Source organism: Raphanus sativus, unplaced genomic scaffold (genome assembly GCF_000801105.2).
Source record: "Raphanus sativus cultivar WK10039 unplaced genomic scaffold, ASM80110v3 Scaffold2081, whole genome shotgun sequence".
In the NCBI taxonomy this organism is placed as follows: domain Eukaryota; kingdom Viridiplantae; phylum Streptophyta; class Magnoliopsida; order Brassicales; family Brassicaceae; genus Raphanus; species Raphanus sativus.
The window spans coordinates 1-16,724 of NW_026617390.1; the positions used below are offsets into that span (position 1 = coordinate 1).

Here is a 16,724-nt window from a genome sequence, read left to right on the forward strand (position 1 = left end):
ACTGTTCCATTTAATTTAAATATAAAATAGTTTAACTATATATTATTAATATTTAATAATTTTCTTTAATATATATATTTTAGATATTATTTTAGTTAAATATATTCCAAAAATAATCAGTTCAACGTTCAAAACTGTACTAATTTTAATTTTGTCTACATTCTAACAACAATCAATTGTATTATTTTAAACATTTTGTGATTTTATTTGTTTTAGTGAAGCAACTTTTACTTTTGTCGTAACTAATCTTTTAAAATATAAATAAAAGAAAAATATATCAATTTGATTTTTAAAATTTATTTTAATTGATGATGATTATTAATATATAGTTAAAATTAAAATTAAAATACAGAATAATATGATCTGATAATTAACAAAATATTCTAAATACATGAATGAGTGTTTAATTATAGGGAGTAATATAGAAAAAATGGGAAAGGTTAAAAATAAAATTTAAAATGCTAATAAATATTGTATTAGAAAGCTGATTTAATTTGGGATATAAAACATACGTGTCGAAACATAAATAGTGACAGTACACGTCTTTGTACGAGGATGTCGACACGCCCATCGTTTTAGTATTCCACCCACTCTGGTTCCAAGAAAACAATTTTAAATAGTTTAATCTTTAAAATTTCCCAAGTTTATTTTAAAAATATGTCTTTCTGCTATGATTCTTAATTTACCAAAAACAGATAAAGTCGTGTTCATTTCTTTAATCGAAACCTGGGACTAACTTGTTTTTTTTTTCCCTTTAATTATTATTTTCTCTGTTGTGTTGTTCATCAATTATTAATCCAACTATATCACCAAAAGAAGAAAATAAAAAATCTCTTCTCTTCCTTTTTCCTTTTTCCTTTTTCTCTGTCCAATTATCAGAACAAAAAGCAAGCTTAGACTTTAGGGTTTGTGGCTCTTGTACAACCAGATAGAGGTAAACATAGTGACAGAGAATCATAAGATCTAGATTCTGCCTCTTTCTGAAATGTTAGTTATAGGGTTTAACTTTTTACCCATTTTGTTTTCTGTTTATCATAAGAAAAAATCATAAGTTCTAAAGAAAAAGTAGCTTCTTCGTCATCTGATTTTCATCTGGAAAAATCATGTAGTTTAGCGTTTTTGGAGCGAATCAAGAAGTGAATCTCATCAGTTTCCTAACTTTGACTTATAGCTTTTGAATCTCATTGTTTTGCAGGAAAATGGTGAGAGGAAAGATCGAGATCAAGAAGATCGAGAACAAGACAAGTAGACAAATCACATTCTCGAAGCGAAGGAACGGTCTCTTCAAGAAGGCACATGAGCTATCTGTTTTATGTGATGCACAAGTCGCCGCCATTGTCTTCTCTCAGAGCGGAAAATTATATGAATTCTCTAGTTCCGAGTAAGATTCTATTATCTAATTATTTTTTAATTTTACATATGTCTAAATCTTTCTCTGCAAATAGATTTTTTGTCTAATGCCTGAACTTTTGTAGTGAATCGTTCTATCTCTTTCTGGCCGAATCGTACCTAGAGATTTTGCAATAATACGTTAAATATTTGCCTCTTTTTCTGCTAGCTATTATTTGACTTTTCTGAAACAATGATTTGATACAAAACGAATTGTCAAATATATTGGAGTTTGTGAGTATAAAAACGAATTCAGTTACATATAAACTTCTACAAATTAGCTACCAACGTTTATCTACTCTACATCGACAATGATGTTGTCATGTATTTGTATATTTAGTCTAAACTTATACCTAAACTTATACCTAAGAATATTTTATGATAAAAAAATTCACTAATAATTTAATAAATATTTGTTAATTTGTAAGAATTTTGTGTATTTAAAATATTGTTGTATTTAAAAGTGCTTTTAAGCATATATAGTGATGAATTGTGTACCATTTTTCATGCTTTTTTTTTACATTTTGTCCCTATCAATTTTATCATTTTTGACAACTGATTCTTCTATGTACTGTGAATCTGTTCACCCATTTAGCTATTCTACTAGGAAGCAAGTCATATTGCTTAGAGTAGGACTCTGGCTTTTTTCCCTCATAAAAGTTTTCCTGCTTCTTTTTTCTCTCATGATTCTGGTTATACTGAAAAACTTCTACATAAAAGAAAAATTTTCCATATCCTGAGGTATCTATTATGAAAAAATCTATCCTGTTTTATAAACGTATGAGCTGCTTCCGTTCATGATATATGGTTACATGTAATACTCTACAATGACCTCTAAAAGGAACTCGTAAATCCTAGAAGATGGGAATCACCAGCTATTCAAATTTCGACATAGAAGGAAGCAACTAGAATTAAGGTTTATAAACCAACGTTATATTTTTTTTTAATAACTCTGGTATCTGGACAGCCACATTCTCAATTATTCTCCGAAAGGGATCCAGCGTCCCAACGGAAGGGATGTTAAATCCGTTGTGGCCAAAACTCGAACCCGGGTGGCGGACAGTACAGCTGTACCTCTTTTACCACCAAGCTACGAGCGCTTGGTTCCAACATTGTATTTTACTTTGTTGATCAATAATATATTGCCGTTGATCTCTTTTTCCTGTTTTATTTTCATCTTTTCGTGACTTTATGAAGAACTCTGCTTTATATTACTTTAAAAACCCATAATATTTCATCTTATGAAAGTTACAATGATCATCACTGGTAAAGGAAGCATCATGAGTACTATTAAGTAAGCATCTTTCATGAATTTCATTTTCAGGATGGAGAAGACCATAGAAAGGTATCGCAAGTTTAGTAATGACTACTTTGCGCCAGGGAGGCCCCAAGTAGAACTATACATGCTGGTTCGTTTTCTATAAATGTGTATACCTATTCTTGATTTTAGTTTCTTCTTTATTTAAAAAGATTGATGTATACTAAAATACTGGGCATTTTTTTTGGGCGTGCAGGAGCTCAAGAAGGAAATGGATATAATGGTAAAGAAGATTGATCTCCTTGAAGTTCATCAAATGTTCGTATCTCACTATTTCTACGGTTCTACCGTTACTTTAAGCATTCTTTATAAACATAATTTGCTTTAGTCCTGAAATCTAATGTGAATGCCTTTATATATGAAGGAAACTAATGGGGAAAGGTTTGGGTTCATGTTCACTGGCAGAACTTCAAGATATAGAAACTCAGATTGAGAAAAGCCTTCGAATCATCAGATCAAGAAAGGTACAATCCAAAAACACACACGCATACACAAATTGGAATGATAACTTCATTGGTTTATTTTGGTATGTAGGCTGATTTATATGCAGATCAACTACTGAAACTAAAAGACAAGGTAGTTACTTTTCACTTAGTAAGTTATGGATCGTTTTTATATTTCATGCCATTTTTATTGATATATCTGTTTCTAGGAGAGAGAACTTTTGGACGAGAGAAGAAGGCTACGTGAAGAGGTAAATACGTACATACTCATCCCAGGATACACATAAACGCACTTTTACAATTGAAACATATATATCTCAACGCCTAGCAAGAAGTTTAGCTTACATAGAATGTTCATCGCATTTTGTAGACCTTTTTCTTATGAGAAGAAACGTGGTTGACCTAAAAGATTGTTTGATTTGAGAACTATTCATGAACTGACTGTTTGTTTGTGGTTGCTTTAAATTCCATCGTTAGTCGTAGACCTATACACTCGTTCCAAACAGACTACCTGTGTTTTACATTGAGTTTACCATCATTTTGCAAAAATATTTTATGGAAATTAGAAAAGGTTTATTTTAAAAGAAAAACATAGAATTGCCTTTGTCATGTAAACAGAAACAGTAAAATGTTGCGGTTAAAAGCTGAAATATGATTAATCTATTGATCTTCTTTATATCAAAGAAGGGATTGAGCCAGTGGCGGATCCAGAAATGTTTTTAATTGGGGGCACCATGTTAGAAACAACAGCAACAAAAAATTGATGGGGGCACTTTTATAGTTTTCTTCTCTAAACATATGATATTGGATGATTTAACTCAAATTACTAAAGAAAAAATAAAAATCAGTAGGGGGCTCGTGACCCCGTACCGATGTACATACATCCGCCTCTGGATTGAGCTTCATTAAGATCTTTAGTTTCACTAAATTTCCACTTTCCTATGGGCTAATCATGCTCTAAAGTTATGTGAGGATATATTCTATACAAACACTAATTTGAGATCGCTCATAATATTATATAAGTTTTTAACTCTCTTAGAATTAGATTGTATTACAAAGGCTTATTATTTGTTTAGTTTTGTTAAATTAATAAAGAACAACAGTACATCTTTTCAAGTCGTATTTCATACTGTTGTGAAAGTAATTTTATACTTGGTATTTCAGGAAATAAGAGAAACACTGGTACGGCCAATGCTGCCAGTAACCTTACATACTGAGAAAAATGAAACCGTAGGTGCCTGCAGAACGTCCAAACGTTCATCAGAGGTCGAAACCGATCTATTTATTGGATTGCCCGCTACTCGACTATAACGTATTTCACACATTCCTTAAGTCTACTCAAAGTAAGAAAAAAGTTCCCTGATTGTTTTATAACTTTGATTCGATGTTTGTATACTAATAATTTGTTTATAATTTTCTTAGCGTTTTGGCCATCTCTTGTGTATAAACTGGAAATAATTCGACATGTATAAGTTGTCACATAATTCCAAAAGAAAAACTTAAATGACAACTTATACATTTTTATCAGAATTGTATAATTTGTCACTCAAGTTTTTCTTTTGGAATTTTTTTTGGAATTATTTTGACATTTTATTTCTGGAAAATGCTCGCCCCACAAACAGTAATAAGACCATGTTCACTAATCTCTCCGTTGGTTTTTTATAGATGTCCGCGTTATTTAGCTCAAACGTTTGAGTATATGAACCTTTACGTTCCCAAGAGGCCAAAGTAGACTACTAAAATAAACAAAAGGACAGCTAAATCCATATGTCTTGGATTTGCGGGAAAGTGGAAAATCTAGGTGGATGTACTCATATTATAAATAGTTTTAGCAAAAAAAAAATTGTTTCAAAATATAAGTAGTTTTGACATTTTAATGTAGCTTTTGCATTTATTGTATATTGTGTAACTAATCAAAATATATTAGTTAAATGATACTTTTTAAAAAGTAATAGATTCTTAAATATTAGTGTTTTTGTCTAAAACTATTTAGAAATTGAAGCATGGGAGTAAGTTGTTGTAAGATGATATTGGAAAAAAACTATACTTGGTTTTTAAGTTTTGCACATAAAGTAAAAAAACACAAATTCATATACAATTTATCTTGATTACATAAAACTATAATTAAATTAAACTAATTCAATTAATAAAAAAACTCAGTATTTTATAAGTATTCACAAAATTCAAATGATATTAAATTCTACCTAGAATAATGACAACATCAATTATTTTGAAATAATTTTTTTTCTTCTACACACTATACGGAGGGAGTATGTGTTTCTAGATCGTGAAATTAGTTTTATATAATTTTTTTTAATTTAATAAATATATTCAATTTAAAAAATTTATATAAATGTTTCTTTTTAATAATAATCTTAATTAAGTTAATAATATTATTTCTGATATATTTTGTATATTATTACCAAATTTTAACTCATTTTAAACATAAATATATTATTTATTTTCAGGTATTTTATTTTTATAAAAAGATAAAAATACATTTGTGAAAATTAAAATTTGAGATGTTTTAAATTTTTGGTGTGGGTGATGTTTGTATATAATTTATACTATTTTTATTTATATTAAACATAAAATTATAGATGTAATACTAATTAGTTTAATTTTGTAGAAATTAAACCGACGTTGTTCACCTGTTGGGCCATTTTTTGTGCTGGCCTGGAATAAGATAGGTTTTTTTTTTGCCGACGGCCTGGAATAAGATAGGTATTAGGCCAATTTGTTCACATTAACTAACTAAGATTTACATTTTTGCTCCCATTTTTCTCCGTAATACACATTAAATAGTAAATATACATTTTTGTTACTTCTAAAAGGCGGTGATACACTAAACCCTAGCTCTATCTTTATCGTTTGATATCTTCTATATATATGTATGTATAAGCTCCATAAATTTCTTACAGAAACCCTAAAAGATGGCTCCAACCGAGAAGAAACAAAAGCTTAGCACATCTGAAACCGTAAGTCCCTCTCTCTCAAAGACGGATCTAAAGAAGAAGAAGAAGACGAAGAAGAAGAAGGTGAGCAAATCACTAATAACCACAAGTCCCTCTCACTCAGAGAAGGATTTGGTAACCCTAAGCCCCTCTCTAATCTCAAAGGTTGACGTGGAAAAAGCGATGAAGAAGCAAAATGACGTTGCTATGTTTCTTGCGGAGAAAGTAATCTCTGCCGTAGCTGAAAACTCAAACTTCGTCTTCTCTCCTGCATCAATCAACGCCGCTCTCACCATGGTCGCTGTTAGCTCACCAGACGAAACACTAAGATCCTCCATCTTATCCTTCCTTAGGTCTTATTCAGTGGATGAGCTCAAAGCTGTTTTCAGTGAGATTGCTACCATAGTCCTCGCAGACGGAAGCGCAAGCGGTGGCCCTAAGATCTCGAACGTCAATGGAGTGTGGTTGGAGCAGTCGCTGGGTGTTGATCCCTCGTTGAAGGATCTCTTTGAGAATTTCTTCAAGGCTACCTGCGCTCTAGTTGATTTCAGATTCAAGGTTAGTTTAAGAGTTTGTGTGAAACTATATCAGTTTAAGAGTTTGTGAATCTCTCTCATTATCATATGTATCTACATTTTCTAGCCATACAACTTCTGATAAATGAGCTTTATTTGAAACACAGGCTGAAGAAGTGCGGGAGGAGGTGAATGCTTGGGCTTCAAGGCACACTAATGGTCTCATCAAAGATATTCTTCTTCCTGGAATGGTTACAAGCGACACCGACCGTATTTATGGAAACGCACTCTACTTCAAAGGAACCTGGGAACAAAAATTCCCAAAGTCTTTGACAAGTGACTTAGAGTTTCACCTTCTCAATGGCGGATCAGTCACTGTGCCTTTCATGAGGAACAATAAGAATCAGTACGTTGAGCAGTACGAGGGTTTCAAGGTCCTTAAGCTGCCATTTCGACAATCCGGTGATATCAATCGCCAATACTCAATGTATTTCTACCTACCGGACGCCAAGGATGGATTGAGTAGTCTGGTCAAGAGGGTGGCATCATCATCATCATCATCTACTTGTGGATTCTTGGATAGTCACACTCCAAGAAAACAAGTTGAAGTTGGTCAGTTCTGTATCCCAAAGTTTAAGATAGAATTCGGGTTTGAGGCTTCAAGTGCTTTGAATCTGGATTCGGTTTCACTGCGCCATAAAGCTTTGGTTGAGATCGATGAAGATGGTGCAGAGGCTGCGGCTGTTACTGTTAGCTGTGGTGGTAGAGGCTTTAGTGGTAAGAGGATTGATTTTGTGGCTAATCATCCATTTCTTTTTATGATTAGAGAAGACAAAACTGGAACTGTTTTGTTCGTTGGTCAGATCTTTGATCCTTCTAAATCTGCTTCTGCTTAGGACCGACCGGTTTATGGTTTTTTTCCCATTTGTGGCACATGATCGCCAGTTACATTCTTTTGATTTTTCCTGTTTGACCCCTTTGAGGAAGAGAAGAATTCATAATTCGCTGTTACCTCTTTCATTTACAAAACATTCTTCAATCTGCTATCAGTTTTAGTTATCTCTGGCTGGTTCCAGAAGAGCACAAATTAAAATCCATAACTATACAATTGTATTTATTAAAAGAGTCATTTTGAAACATATCTTTACCAACTAAACCTAAACATCTTAGACTGTTCTCAGATTATCAAACCAATAACACAACACTAGAGACCTAAACTCAAGATGATTGAATTAAACAAAGCCAAATGTGAATGAATGGTGTTTCTTTTCAGTAAACACATACGAGTAAATAAGAGGGTCTCTGTAGCTACAAGTCCATCGATTTAAATGATGAAGAGACATTACTTGGCAACAACATATGCAGCTTTTTGGATGTGTGTATTGTAATATTATATATTCCAACTTTTTTCAGTTTCTACCATCCACATCGAATCCAGCACCTGTCCAACCTCCTCTGCCTTTGTTCATGATTCCAATCCCTCTTCCCCTTCCTTGAATCTGTGGTTTCTTTTTCGCTTTTGATTCTCCATCAGGAGGCCTCTGTCCTTGTTCTTTACCTCCCTCTTCCTTCCCGTGATTATTTTCTTGTTTGTCCGGGTGAGTCTGATTAGCATTGGCTGCTGCTGCTGAGCTGTAGGCTACAGATTTAATCTCCGGTTCATGGACCTAAAAACACAAACATTCAACATCATCCATGTATCCGCTTATCAACAAGCAAATAGATTCGGTGTTAACATTTGCAAAGTTTGAGCCATGATTAGGAACATACTCATGCAGGATTTATCAGGTGTCTATTTTTGTTAGAAGAAGTTGCATCAGGAGAAACAAACAACGGTATACATAAACTAGAAGGGGAGAAAGCTTACTTGCGGAACAGAAGTAGATGATCTGTTTGGATTTAGCGCCTCTAGTCTTCTTTTCAGTTCCTCAAGTCTGGCGTACTGAGTATTGCTGCTTTCTTGAACCTATATTTCACCGTTATAGAAAAAAAAAATCGTAATTTTGAATGGCTTTCAGTGGGGAAAAAGTTATTCCCATGATTGGTTATCGACAAAAATTATGTACCAGGCGGTTTAAATCATCGCAAAGGCTCTGCTTTATTGCTTCTTCATCCTTGACAAGTTTTGATGCTGCTTCATATGCCTTAAGAAGACAAAAATATAATATATATAAGAAGCCCACTCAAATAAAAGAAAAGAGAAGAAATTGTGTGACTAATTAAGAATATCTAGACTTCAAAGGTCTGGCTAATCAAACCCAAGAACAACAAGAGATGCAATGGAAAGTAAAGTCAAAGAGCATAATAGAATTTTCTAAATGTAAAAAACAACAGCATAAAACTGTAAAATATCTACTTGTGCTATAGAGGAAAGACAGCCCAGAGAAAAAGCTCACATCCAGCTAAAACTACTAACTATATATTCCAAACTAGATTCAGACAAAAACATGACGTGAGGAAACGTTTAAGATACATAAATGAAGAGGAGATAGACCTTTCTGGCTTCATCTTCTTTCAACTTAGCAGCATGGATCTTTTCAGTACAGACTTCAATTTTCTTTCTCAAGTGCTCCAATGCTTTAAAAGATTATTAACCAAAAAAAAAAGAGAAGAAAACTAATCAGCGTGATCGATGAAGCAAACCAAAAAACAAGTAAAGAGTGATAGACTTGGTAATACCAGCTTTCTTAGGACCAGCAGTGAGTTTCATTTCCAAGGTGAGGTTTCCAAATTCCCTTTCCACATCCCTTATCTTTGAATAGTTCTCCTCAATGTATCTGACACACAAACAACGAAGCTCTCATTCAACAGAAGACGAGCTAAAAGCAACAACAAACATTCAGTTCTTAAAGAGTATACCATGCTCCACTATTCTCTAAGAGACTAGGATCATTCTCTACGTTAGGTAAATTAAAACTACACACAAGGAGAAGCTCTCATTCAACAGAAGACGAGCTTAAGAAACAACTAACATCCAACTCTTAAAGAGACTAGGATCAATCTCTACAACAAGGAGAAGAATGCAACAACGTTGATAGAATAAACTTCATCACGTTTTGAGCTCCCAAGAACCTCAGATCGGACTACATAACATTCCTTCTCGGAAACAACCAAATCGATCAAACGAAATAGAGAAAGAGCTTACTCACTTCCTCAACTGAAGTTGCTCTTCCTCGATTATCTGGTTTCCGAATCATCAAAAACAAGAGAGATATTCGCGATCAATCAGTCAAACGAAATCACACGAAGAACCTGTAAATACATCGAGATGAGTAAATTACAGATTACCTTCTCTGTGTAAGCAATAACAGGAGCTTCTCTTGCTAATCCATCGGGACCTATCTCAGCCTTCAGTTTTGGATCCGAAGCCATCATCTCCTCTCGAAATCAATTCTCCACAACCACTGATTCACATTCGCGAGTTTCCGATTCAGAGTCTGGATCGAGGAGAGTGATGATGGGGAGAACGTGAGAGAACTGACGTCCCGGATTTTGACGGCCAAACAAAAAAAAAGTTCAAAGTTCGTTAAGTTTTCACCCAAAGACTCAACGTTCCGTTTCTTAACGCCGGTAGACATGTAGAATGTCGGTTATACCCCAGCCTCATTACCAAACTTTTCAATTTTGACTTATAGGTGTCACGTGCTACTCAACGTCCTGTTCACCGTAATACGCCTCGTAAACCGGTTTTTGACTAATACTAATTCATTAATGGTTCGCTTCGGTATTGTACACTAACGAGAATTTGTCGTTTTCAATTAAAGAGAGTGCTTGTCGTTCTCCGACAAAACAAAACGGCACACATTTCATGGAGCAAAACTTTTGTTCCTAGTAGCAGAATCCAACTTTAACATAAAACCAGGAGATTAACAAACTAGAAAACACACAACATTCTCGAGTTCCTATCAAATTAGGAACAAAGATACAGTGAAAAAGGTAATGAGTTGAGTCATTAAAAAAAAAAGACTTCTTGAGCATTTTCAGGGGCGAGAGGAAGAAGAGAGAAGGTCTTGAACAGCATTCATGGTGGGCATTGCCGGAATAGCTCCTCTCTCTGTCACAGTAATAGCTCCACAAGCGTTTGCGAATAGAAGCGCTTCTCTTAGCTTCTTCTCATCCTGCATATATATATATATATATCACACATTAGTACATCATTGATTTCAGTCTATATAAGTTTAAAAGAGCCAGATAATGTAACAACTAAAGAGTGAGCAAAGTACAGTGAAAAGAGTGAGATCAGAAGCTAAGCTGTTCAATAGACCGCTCACGAATGCATCTCCTGCACCGGTTGTATCCACTGCTTTCACTTTTACTCCACCAACTTTACCTTTAAACTCCTACAAGATAATAATATTAATAGCTACAAGAATAAGTTATCTAAATATAGATTTGGTATTGAAGACAAGATGTTAGAAAGAGAAGCGAACCTGAGTGTAGTATCTACAGCCATTAGTTCCTTCTGAGACAACAAGAAGCTTAAGATCTGGATGAAACAGCTTTTGCAACACAACTTCATCATCATAAGGATCATCTCCACCGGTCAGGAATGTTATCTCCTCCTCACTTATCTGATAACAACAAGACTCTTTTTGTCATTGACAGTACTAGTGAATGATCTGATTGATACTTTGTAATGTACACACCTACCTTTATAACATCTGCAAGATTCCAGATACTCATGATCTCTTTCCTTGCAGCTTCCTCTGATGGCCACAACGGCAACCTCAAATTCGGGTCATACGACAAGAGACTCCCCGAGTCTTTAGCGATTCTCATAGCTGCGAGCTGAGTGGACCGGCACGGTTCCTCGATCAAACTGATAGATCCGTAATGAAAGATCTTTGCCTGTAAAGAAGTTAAGTCTCGTTGAAAACGTGCGGATCAAGAAACGGAAAAGTACTCTCTTCTACCTTTTGGATCAGGTTCTTGTCAAGCTCAGACTCCAAGAGAAGCATGTCGGCACTAGGGTGTCTGAAGAACAGAAACTCCCTCTCTCCATCACCTCTCAACGTAACAAAGGCGAGAGCAGTGCGTGCTTCGCTGTCGAATCTCATCCCGGAGTTATCCACGTTGTTGAGCCTTAGAATCTCAGCTAGCATTCGTCCAAACTCATCATCACCAACCTAAAAACGAAAAAAAAAAATCATCAAAATTGATTTTAATAAAATCATAATCAAATATTGTGAGGAAAGGAGAAAAAAAAAAGATGAGACCTTTCCAACGAAAGCAGAGGAGCCACCGAGTCTAGAGACACCAACGGCTACGTTTGCAGGTGCACCTCCTGGAGCTTTCTTGAAAGCTGGTGCTTCAGCGAGTGAAACACCTCCAACCGTTGGCACGAAATCAATCAGCATTTCACCGAAACAGACCACGAGATTCTTGAGATTACCTGAAGATATATATCATCAGAGATTAAAGCTTTACGGAGGAACAATCAAAACCCAGAAACTATATTCAAAAACCCAATTCGAATCCAGCTTGGTCAAGATCGTTAGATCAATAAGAACATAAGAAGAGAGAAGCGGTGCAAGAAAACGAACCTGAGATGGCGTTCTCACCCATTTTCTTTTACGTTCAGATTCGAAAGACGAGACGGGAACAGAGGGAGATGAAGCGAGAGGAGAGGAGAAGATTTGAAAGTTCGTTTTCGTTAATTGGTTAGTAGAGAGCATGAAGAGGCGAAGTTTGTTAATGTATTTTAGTAAGTGATCATATGTAATGACGTCACACACATTGTGAATATTCCCGGTTTAATACAACAAACACATGCACACAGACACACCTATAGGCTATATGTAGCTCGTGTGACGATGGTGTGAGTGTAAAACCTGGATCGACAAAAATAGAAATTGTTTTCATAAATAGAAGGAAAAATAAATGTTTAAATCTCTTGCGACGTGTTTTCCAAGTGAAACTTTAAATTCCTAATAGCTGAGTTTACGGGTGTTAGTTCCGACTGTCCTGTCCGGCCGATCCAAAACCGTTATACTCGTTAATTGAGTCCGTCCGGTCCGGTCCCAAAATATTTTATATTTGATTTAATAGAGTTCAGATCAAAAATATTAACAATAGTATATTAATATTTAAAATAATTTTAATTGCAAGAATGATAATGATTAAACTAAAATATAAAGTTTTGGGTTTTTGGGTGGTATAGTCCAAAGGGCTTAAGTACAAAATATCTAGTCCAAAGGGCTTAGTTCCAAAATATGACACCAGTCCACCCTTGATAAGGCTCCTATCAAGAGCATGTTGGGAGAATGTTTCTCATGTGGAGAGATCACGCGTCTTAGTGTTGGCGTAATGTTTGTGGTTTCCTTCCTCACGCATTCCCAAACATGGACAAGACTCACGCATTCCCAAACATGGACAAGACTCACGCATTCCCAAACATGGACAAGGATTTAATGGAATTGGGCCCGATTTCAAACGCCATTTACATGTTTAATAACGATACTATCCGGTTGAGAAAATTGTGTAGGCGAGCATGCCTTACCGCAAGCTACCTCGTTACTTGACATAAAGGCTGTAGCTATTTGGATGAATAAGTGTTCAGGATTTGGGATACAAAGCTGTAGTTTTTCGAAGCAGAAAGACACTCGAGGAGTTTAAAGACTTTAAATTATAGCCTTATGGGCCCACACTTCAACCTTATTGACAAAACATCTCTTCGCTTTTGCATTTTAGACACTGCGAATGTTATTGGAGTAATACTGTATCAATCATCATCAACTGTATTAGGATTACAAATCACTGTGACTCAAGTAAACGTATAAATGTAATTAGATTAATTAGAATAAGATATTCGACTGTGCAATTTAGACCAGACTTGGATTTGAGGAACAGCAGAGCTAAGACAGTGGCTTAACACTAAACAATACTGACAAAGACAGTGTTGTACCGTACATCGCAAACATGTAACTACAGAAACAAGACATCAAACACATGTTCTAAGTCAATAAATAATATACCAGTAAAGTTCTCTATCACCAAAACCGAAAAACGCTTTATCGACGCTGCTTCCTTCGTGTTTTGAACGGGAACTGAGACTGCGGCGATGGTGAGAACTCTCTAGGCAACTCCGGTGGGCTCATCGCTCCTGTAAGCATCCCTAAAACATCTTTCATAGAAGGTCGCGAGACCGGTGATCTCTGCAGACACTGAAGCGCCACCTTAATGCACAAAACCGCTTGTTCCTGATCCAAAAACCGCAGCTTCTCATCAACCAGATCGCCGAGTCTACCTCTCCTGGCGAGTTTCCGCGCCCACGACATGAGATTCGCGCGCTGTATGATCTCAGACGCCGGTCCCGACACATCCAGGGGACGCCGTCCCGAGACCAGGACTAACAGCAGAACTCCGTAGCTATACACATCACACTTCTCAGAAACGTCGTCTATGTTGTTAGCACCACAACACTCCGGAGCAACGTAACACATCGTCCCTCTCATGCTCGGCGTGCTACTCACCCCGCAGCTCTTAGCTGAATCGCGGCTGTTTTTCCGCCGCGCTCTCCACTGCTCACCGGTTAACCCGTCTAACCACCAATCTATGCTGCTGCTTGTAATACTGTTACTGCTACTCACATCATCGCTTTGAAACTCAGACTCCAAAGTATTCTTCTTCTTCTTCTTCTTCTTCCTCACTCTCTTAGCTAACTCTTTCCGATACTCATCCTTCCACCATTCTCTCTTCTTCTTCTTATCCTCATCTAACGAGAGCCACCACTCTAGTCTCTTGCTACTCTTCTTCTTCTCCATCTTGCCACTCGACAACGAAGCTGCTTCAGAGGTTTCAGCAATCCACTCCTTCTTCACTTCAGATCCAATCCACTGCCTCACATAGTCCTTCACATTCCCTCCTCCACCACCACCACCATCACCATTGCCTTCTTGCTTCCACCACCAATCTTTATTCTCAATCTCCTTCCCATTTCTTCTCACCACCTCCATCTCTGGAGAAACAGAGACACTCGTCATCGTCGTCTCCGGTGACGTCATAGGCACCGGGGACTCATTAACCTTACAAACACTCACCGGAGACTGATCAGTTAATCCAAAGTTAGACTCCACATCATACTCAGTACCATTAGTCATCACACTCTCTACAGATTCACTCTCGGGCCCCACCGTAACCGCCACTTGCTCTAACTTCAACCTCGCTAAACCAAAATCAGCGATCTTAGCATTGAATCCGCGATCCAACAGAACGTTACTCGGCTTCAAATCGCCGTGAATCACCGGCGGATCCAATCCGTGGAGATGCTCGATCCCTCTCGCGACGTCGACCGCCACGAGGAACCGCCGCTTCCACTCCATCAGCTCGGGGGCCTTGCGGCGGAGAAGCGCGTCCTGGAGGTTACCGTTCTCCATCATCTCGTAGACGAGAGCGAGACGGCGCCGTTTCAGGTCGCGCGAGAATCCGACGACGGAGACCACGTGAGGAGAAGAGGAATCGAGTTTGCCGGCGAAGAAGAGCTCGTTCTGAAACTCCCTCTCTCCCTGGAGAGATCCCGAGTCCATCACCTTGACGGCGACGCTACCGCCGCCGGAAGGTAAGGCGCCGCGGAACACGGAGCCGAATCCGCCTTGACCTAGCTTGTTCTCCGGGGAGAAGGAGGCGGTGGCTCTCCGGAGAGTGGTGTAGGAGAATTCTTGGAGGGGAGGTCTCTGAGGCGGCGTGGAGGAGGAGACCACCGCGGCGGAGGAGCGGCGTTTGCGGTTGTTGGATTTGCAGAAACAGAGGGAGAGGGTGAAGAAGAGAGAGAGGCCCACGCCGGCGGCTATGAGCGGCGCGGAGATGCGAGTGGTTGAGTCACGGTGAGTTGACGACGGTTGGGTCGCCGGTGACGGCGACGGGATTGCTCGCGACGGCATAAGGTTTGATTGGTCGAAGCGGAACCATAAACCGGAAGATATTTATTTATGAATTTTCTTCTTTTTTTTAGGAACACATTGAAGATGAGCTGTTAGGAAATGTTTGTGGTCACACAGTAGTTAATGACTTTTCTTACATTAAATGATTTTTCTTTATTGCATCACGCAACGACTATTATTAATGTTTGACAGTTGACACTCTGTGACTTTTTACTAAATAATTTTTTTTTATCAAGAGCATCTCCAATTCCACTCTATTTTTCACTTTAAAATAGAGTTTAAAATAAGAAATGCTCTAATAGTACTCTATTTCTCACTCTATAATAGAGTGAAAAATAGGTTTACTCCAAATATAAAGTAAGTTGTTTTTTTTTTGTTCATCACTCTATTTTCTACTCTAAAATATAGTACTATTGGAGCAAACTCCATCTCTATTATAGAGTCACTCTATTTTAGAATATAAAATAGAATGAACTCTTGGAGATGTTAGTTTAGTGATTAAGTTCCGTATTATCACGTACATGTGTTAATGTCATTGGTGTTTTTAATAGTATTAAACTTAGAATGTATAATTAAACAGTTTAATTTCACATGGGTCACTAAGGTTGGATAGGGGCCAGAAGGGTCAAGTGTAATAAGAAAATCATTTGGAACATTTGGATTTTTATTTAATTTTCTTTGACACTAGATTTTATTTAATTTTTTTTTGACAACAGATTTTATTTAATTAGATATAGGAATTCAACAATGAAAATGGCACTAAACTAACCACATATGGGTGGTAGTGATATGTGAATTTTGGTGGGTTAAACGATTCAAGTTTGAAGCAATTTCACAATACTAAACATATGTGACAAGGTAACATTGGTCTTTAATTCCTATTACAAGTAATCGAATCTATCTGGCACAAAATACACAAGTTAAAATTCGGTCCACCAAAATATAAAATGGCACTAAACTCTGCTGATAATTTATCAAATGAACAGTAATATTTATTTTTTAAATGCACTATGGGCTCGGCGACCTCGATTGTCAATTTTTTGGCATACCATTATTCTTAGATGACTTGACTAACTTGTGTATTTTGTTGCAAGCAGATCTTTTACGACTTTAATTAACATTTACACAGACTTACTATTGGTTTAAGCTGCATAGTGTGTAGAAACAAACTGAGTTATCTTCAAAAAAAAAAAAAAAACTGAGTTGGGAATATATGGATTGTTAAG

The 16,724-nt window shown here is 36.7% G+C and overlaps 5 protein-coding genes across 7 annotated transcripts; 2 read left to right on the forward strand and 3 right to left on the reverse strand.

Annotated features, from left to right (window-relative positions):
* The first annotated feature begins 678 nt into the window (after nucleotides 1-678).
* On the forward strand, nucleotides 679-4,963 carry LOC108846820 (MADS-box protein AGL71-like). 3 transcript variants are annotated; one of them, XM_056999794.1, is made up of 9 exons: nucleotides 679-934; nucleotides 1,196-1,381; nucleotides 2,714-2,798; nucleotides 2,904-2,965; nucleotides 3,072-3,171; nucleotides 3,242-3,283; nucleotides 3,360-3,401; nucleotides 4,315-4,493; nucleotides 4,816-4,963. In XM_056999794.1, exons 2-8 carry the CDS (start codon nucleotides 1,200-1,202, stop codon nucleotides 4,459-4,461), a joined length of 660 nt encoding a protein of 219 aa, XP_056855774.1. In that variant the 5' UTR covers nucleotides 679-934; nucleotides 1,196-1,199; the 3' UTR covers nucleotides 4,462-4,493; nucleotides 4,816-4,963. The 3 variants fall into 3 exon arrangements, with proteins under 3 accessions (XP_056855774.1, XP_056855775.1, XP_018475525.1); XM_056999795.1 differs by lacking the exon at nucleotides 4,816-4,963 and adding an exon at nucleotides 4,573-4,680; XM_018620023.2 differs by lacking the exon at nucleotides 4,816-4,963 and having other exon boundaries at nucleotides 4,315-4,680.
* Nucleotides 4,964-6,056: 1,093 nt separating this feature from the next.
* On the forward strand, nucleotides 6,057-7,543 carry LOC108846473 (probable non-inhibitory serpin-Z5). Its single transcript, XM_018619701.2, has 2 exons — nucleotides 6,057-6,662; nucleotides 6,787-7,543. The coding sequence occupies exons 1-2, from the start codon at nucleotides 6,084-6,086 to the stop codon at nucleotides 7,513-7,515; spliced, it is 1,308 nt and encodes a 435-aa protein (XP_018475203.2). The 5' UTR covers nucleotides 6,057-6,083; the 3' UTR covers nucleotides 7,516-7,543.
* A 323-nt stretch (nucleotides 7,544-7,866) lies between these two features.
* LOC130505196 (uncharacterized) lies at nucleotides 7,867-10,134 on the reverse strand. Its single transcript, XM_056999793.1, has 7 exons — nucleotides 9,908-10,134; nucleotides 9,769-9,800; nucleotides 9,299-9,396; nucleotides 9,114-9,196; nucleotides 8,686-8,763; nucleotides 8,487-8,585; nucleotides 7,867-8,286 (listed from the first exon to the last, which is right to left on the reverse strand). The coding sequence occupies exons 1-7, from the start codon at nucleotides 9,992-9,994 to the stop codon at nucleotides 8,029-8,031; spliced, it is 735 nt and encodes a 244-aa protein (XP_056855773.1). The 5' UTR covers nucleotides 9,995-10,134; the 3' UTR covers nucleotides 7,867-8,028.
* Nucleotides 10,135-10,420: 286 nt separating this feature from the next.
* LOC108846389 (probable fructokinase-7) lies at nucleotides 10,421-12,453 on the reverse strand. Its single transcript, XM_018619618.2, has 7 exons — nucleotides 12,163-12,453; nucleotides 11,836-12,011; nucleotides 11,533-11,745; nucleotides 11,270-11,467; nucleotides 11,050-11,190; nucleotides 10,843-10,959; nucleotides 10,421-10,737 (listed from the first exon to the last, which is right to left on the reverse strand). The coding sequence occupies exons 1-7, from the start codon at nucleotides 12,182-12,184 to the stop codon at nucleotides 10,600-10,602; spliced, it is 1,005 nt and encodes a 334-aa protein (XP_018475120.1). The 5' UTR covers nucleotides 12,185-12,453; the 3' UTR covers nucleotides 10,421-10,599.
* A 1,009-nt stretch (nucleotides 12,454-13,462) lies between these two features.
* Nucleotides 13,463-15,623, reverse strand: LOC108848082 (receptor-like serine/threonine-protein kinase At4g25390). The gene has a single exon (XM_018621491.2). It carries the CDS (start codon nucleotides 15,496-15,498, stop codon nucleotides 13,630-13,632), a length of 1,869 nt encoding a protein of 622 aa, XP_018476993.1. The 5' UTR covers nucleotides 15,499-15,623; the 3' UTR covers nucleotides 13,463-13,629.
* Nucleotides 15,624-16,724: the final 1,101 nt, after the last annotated feature.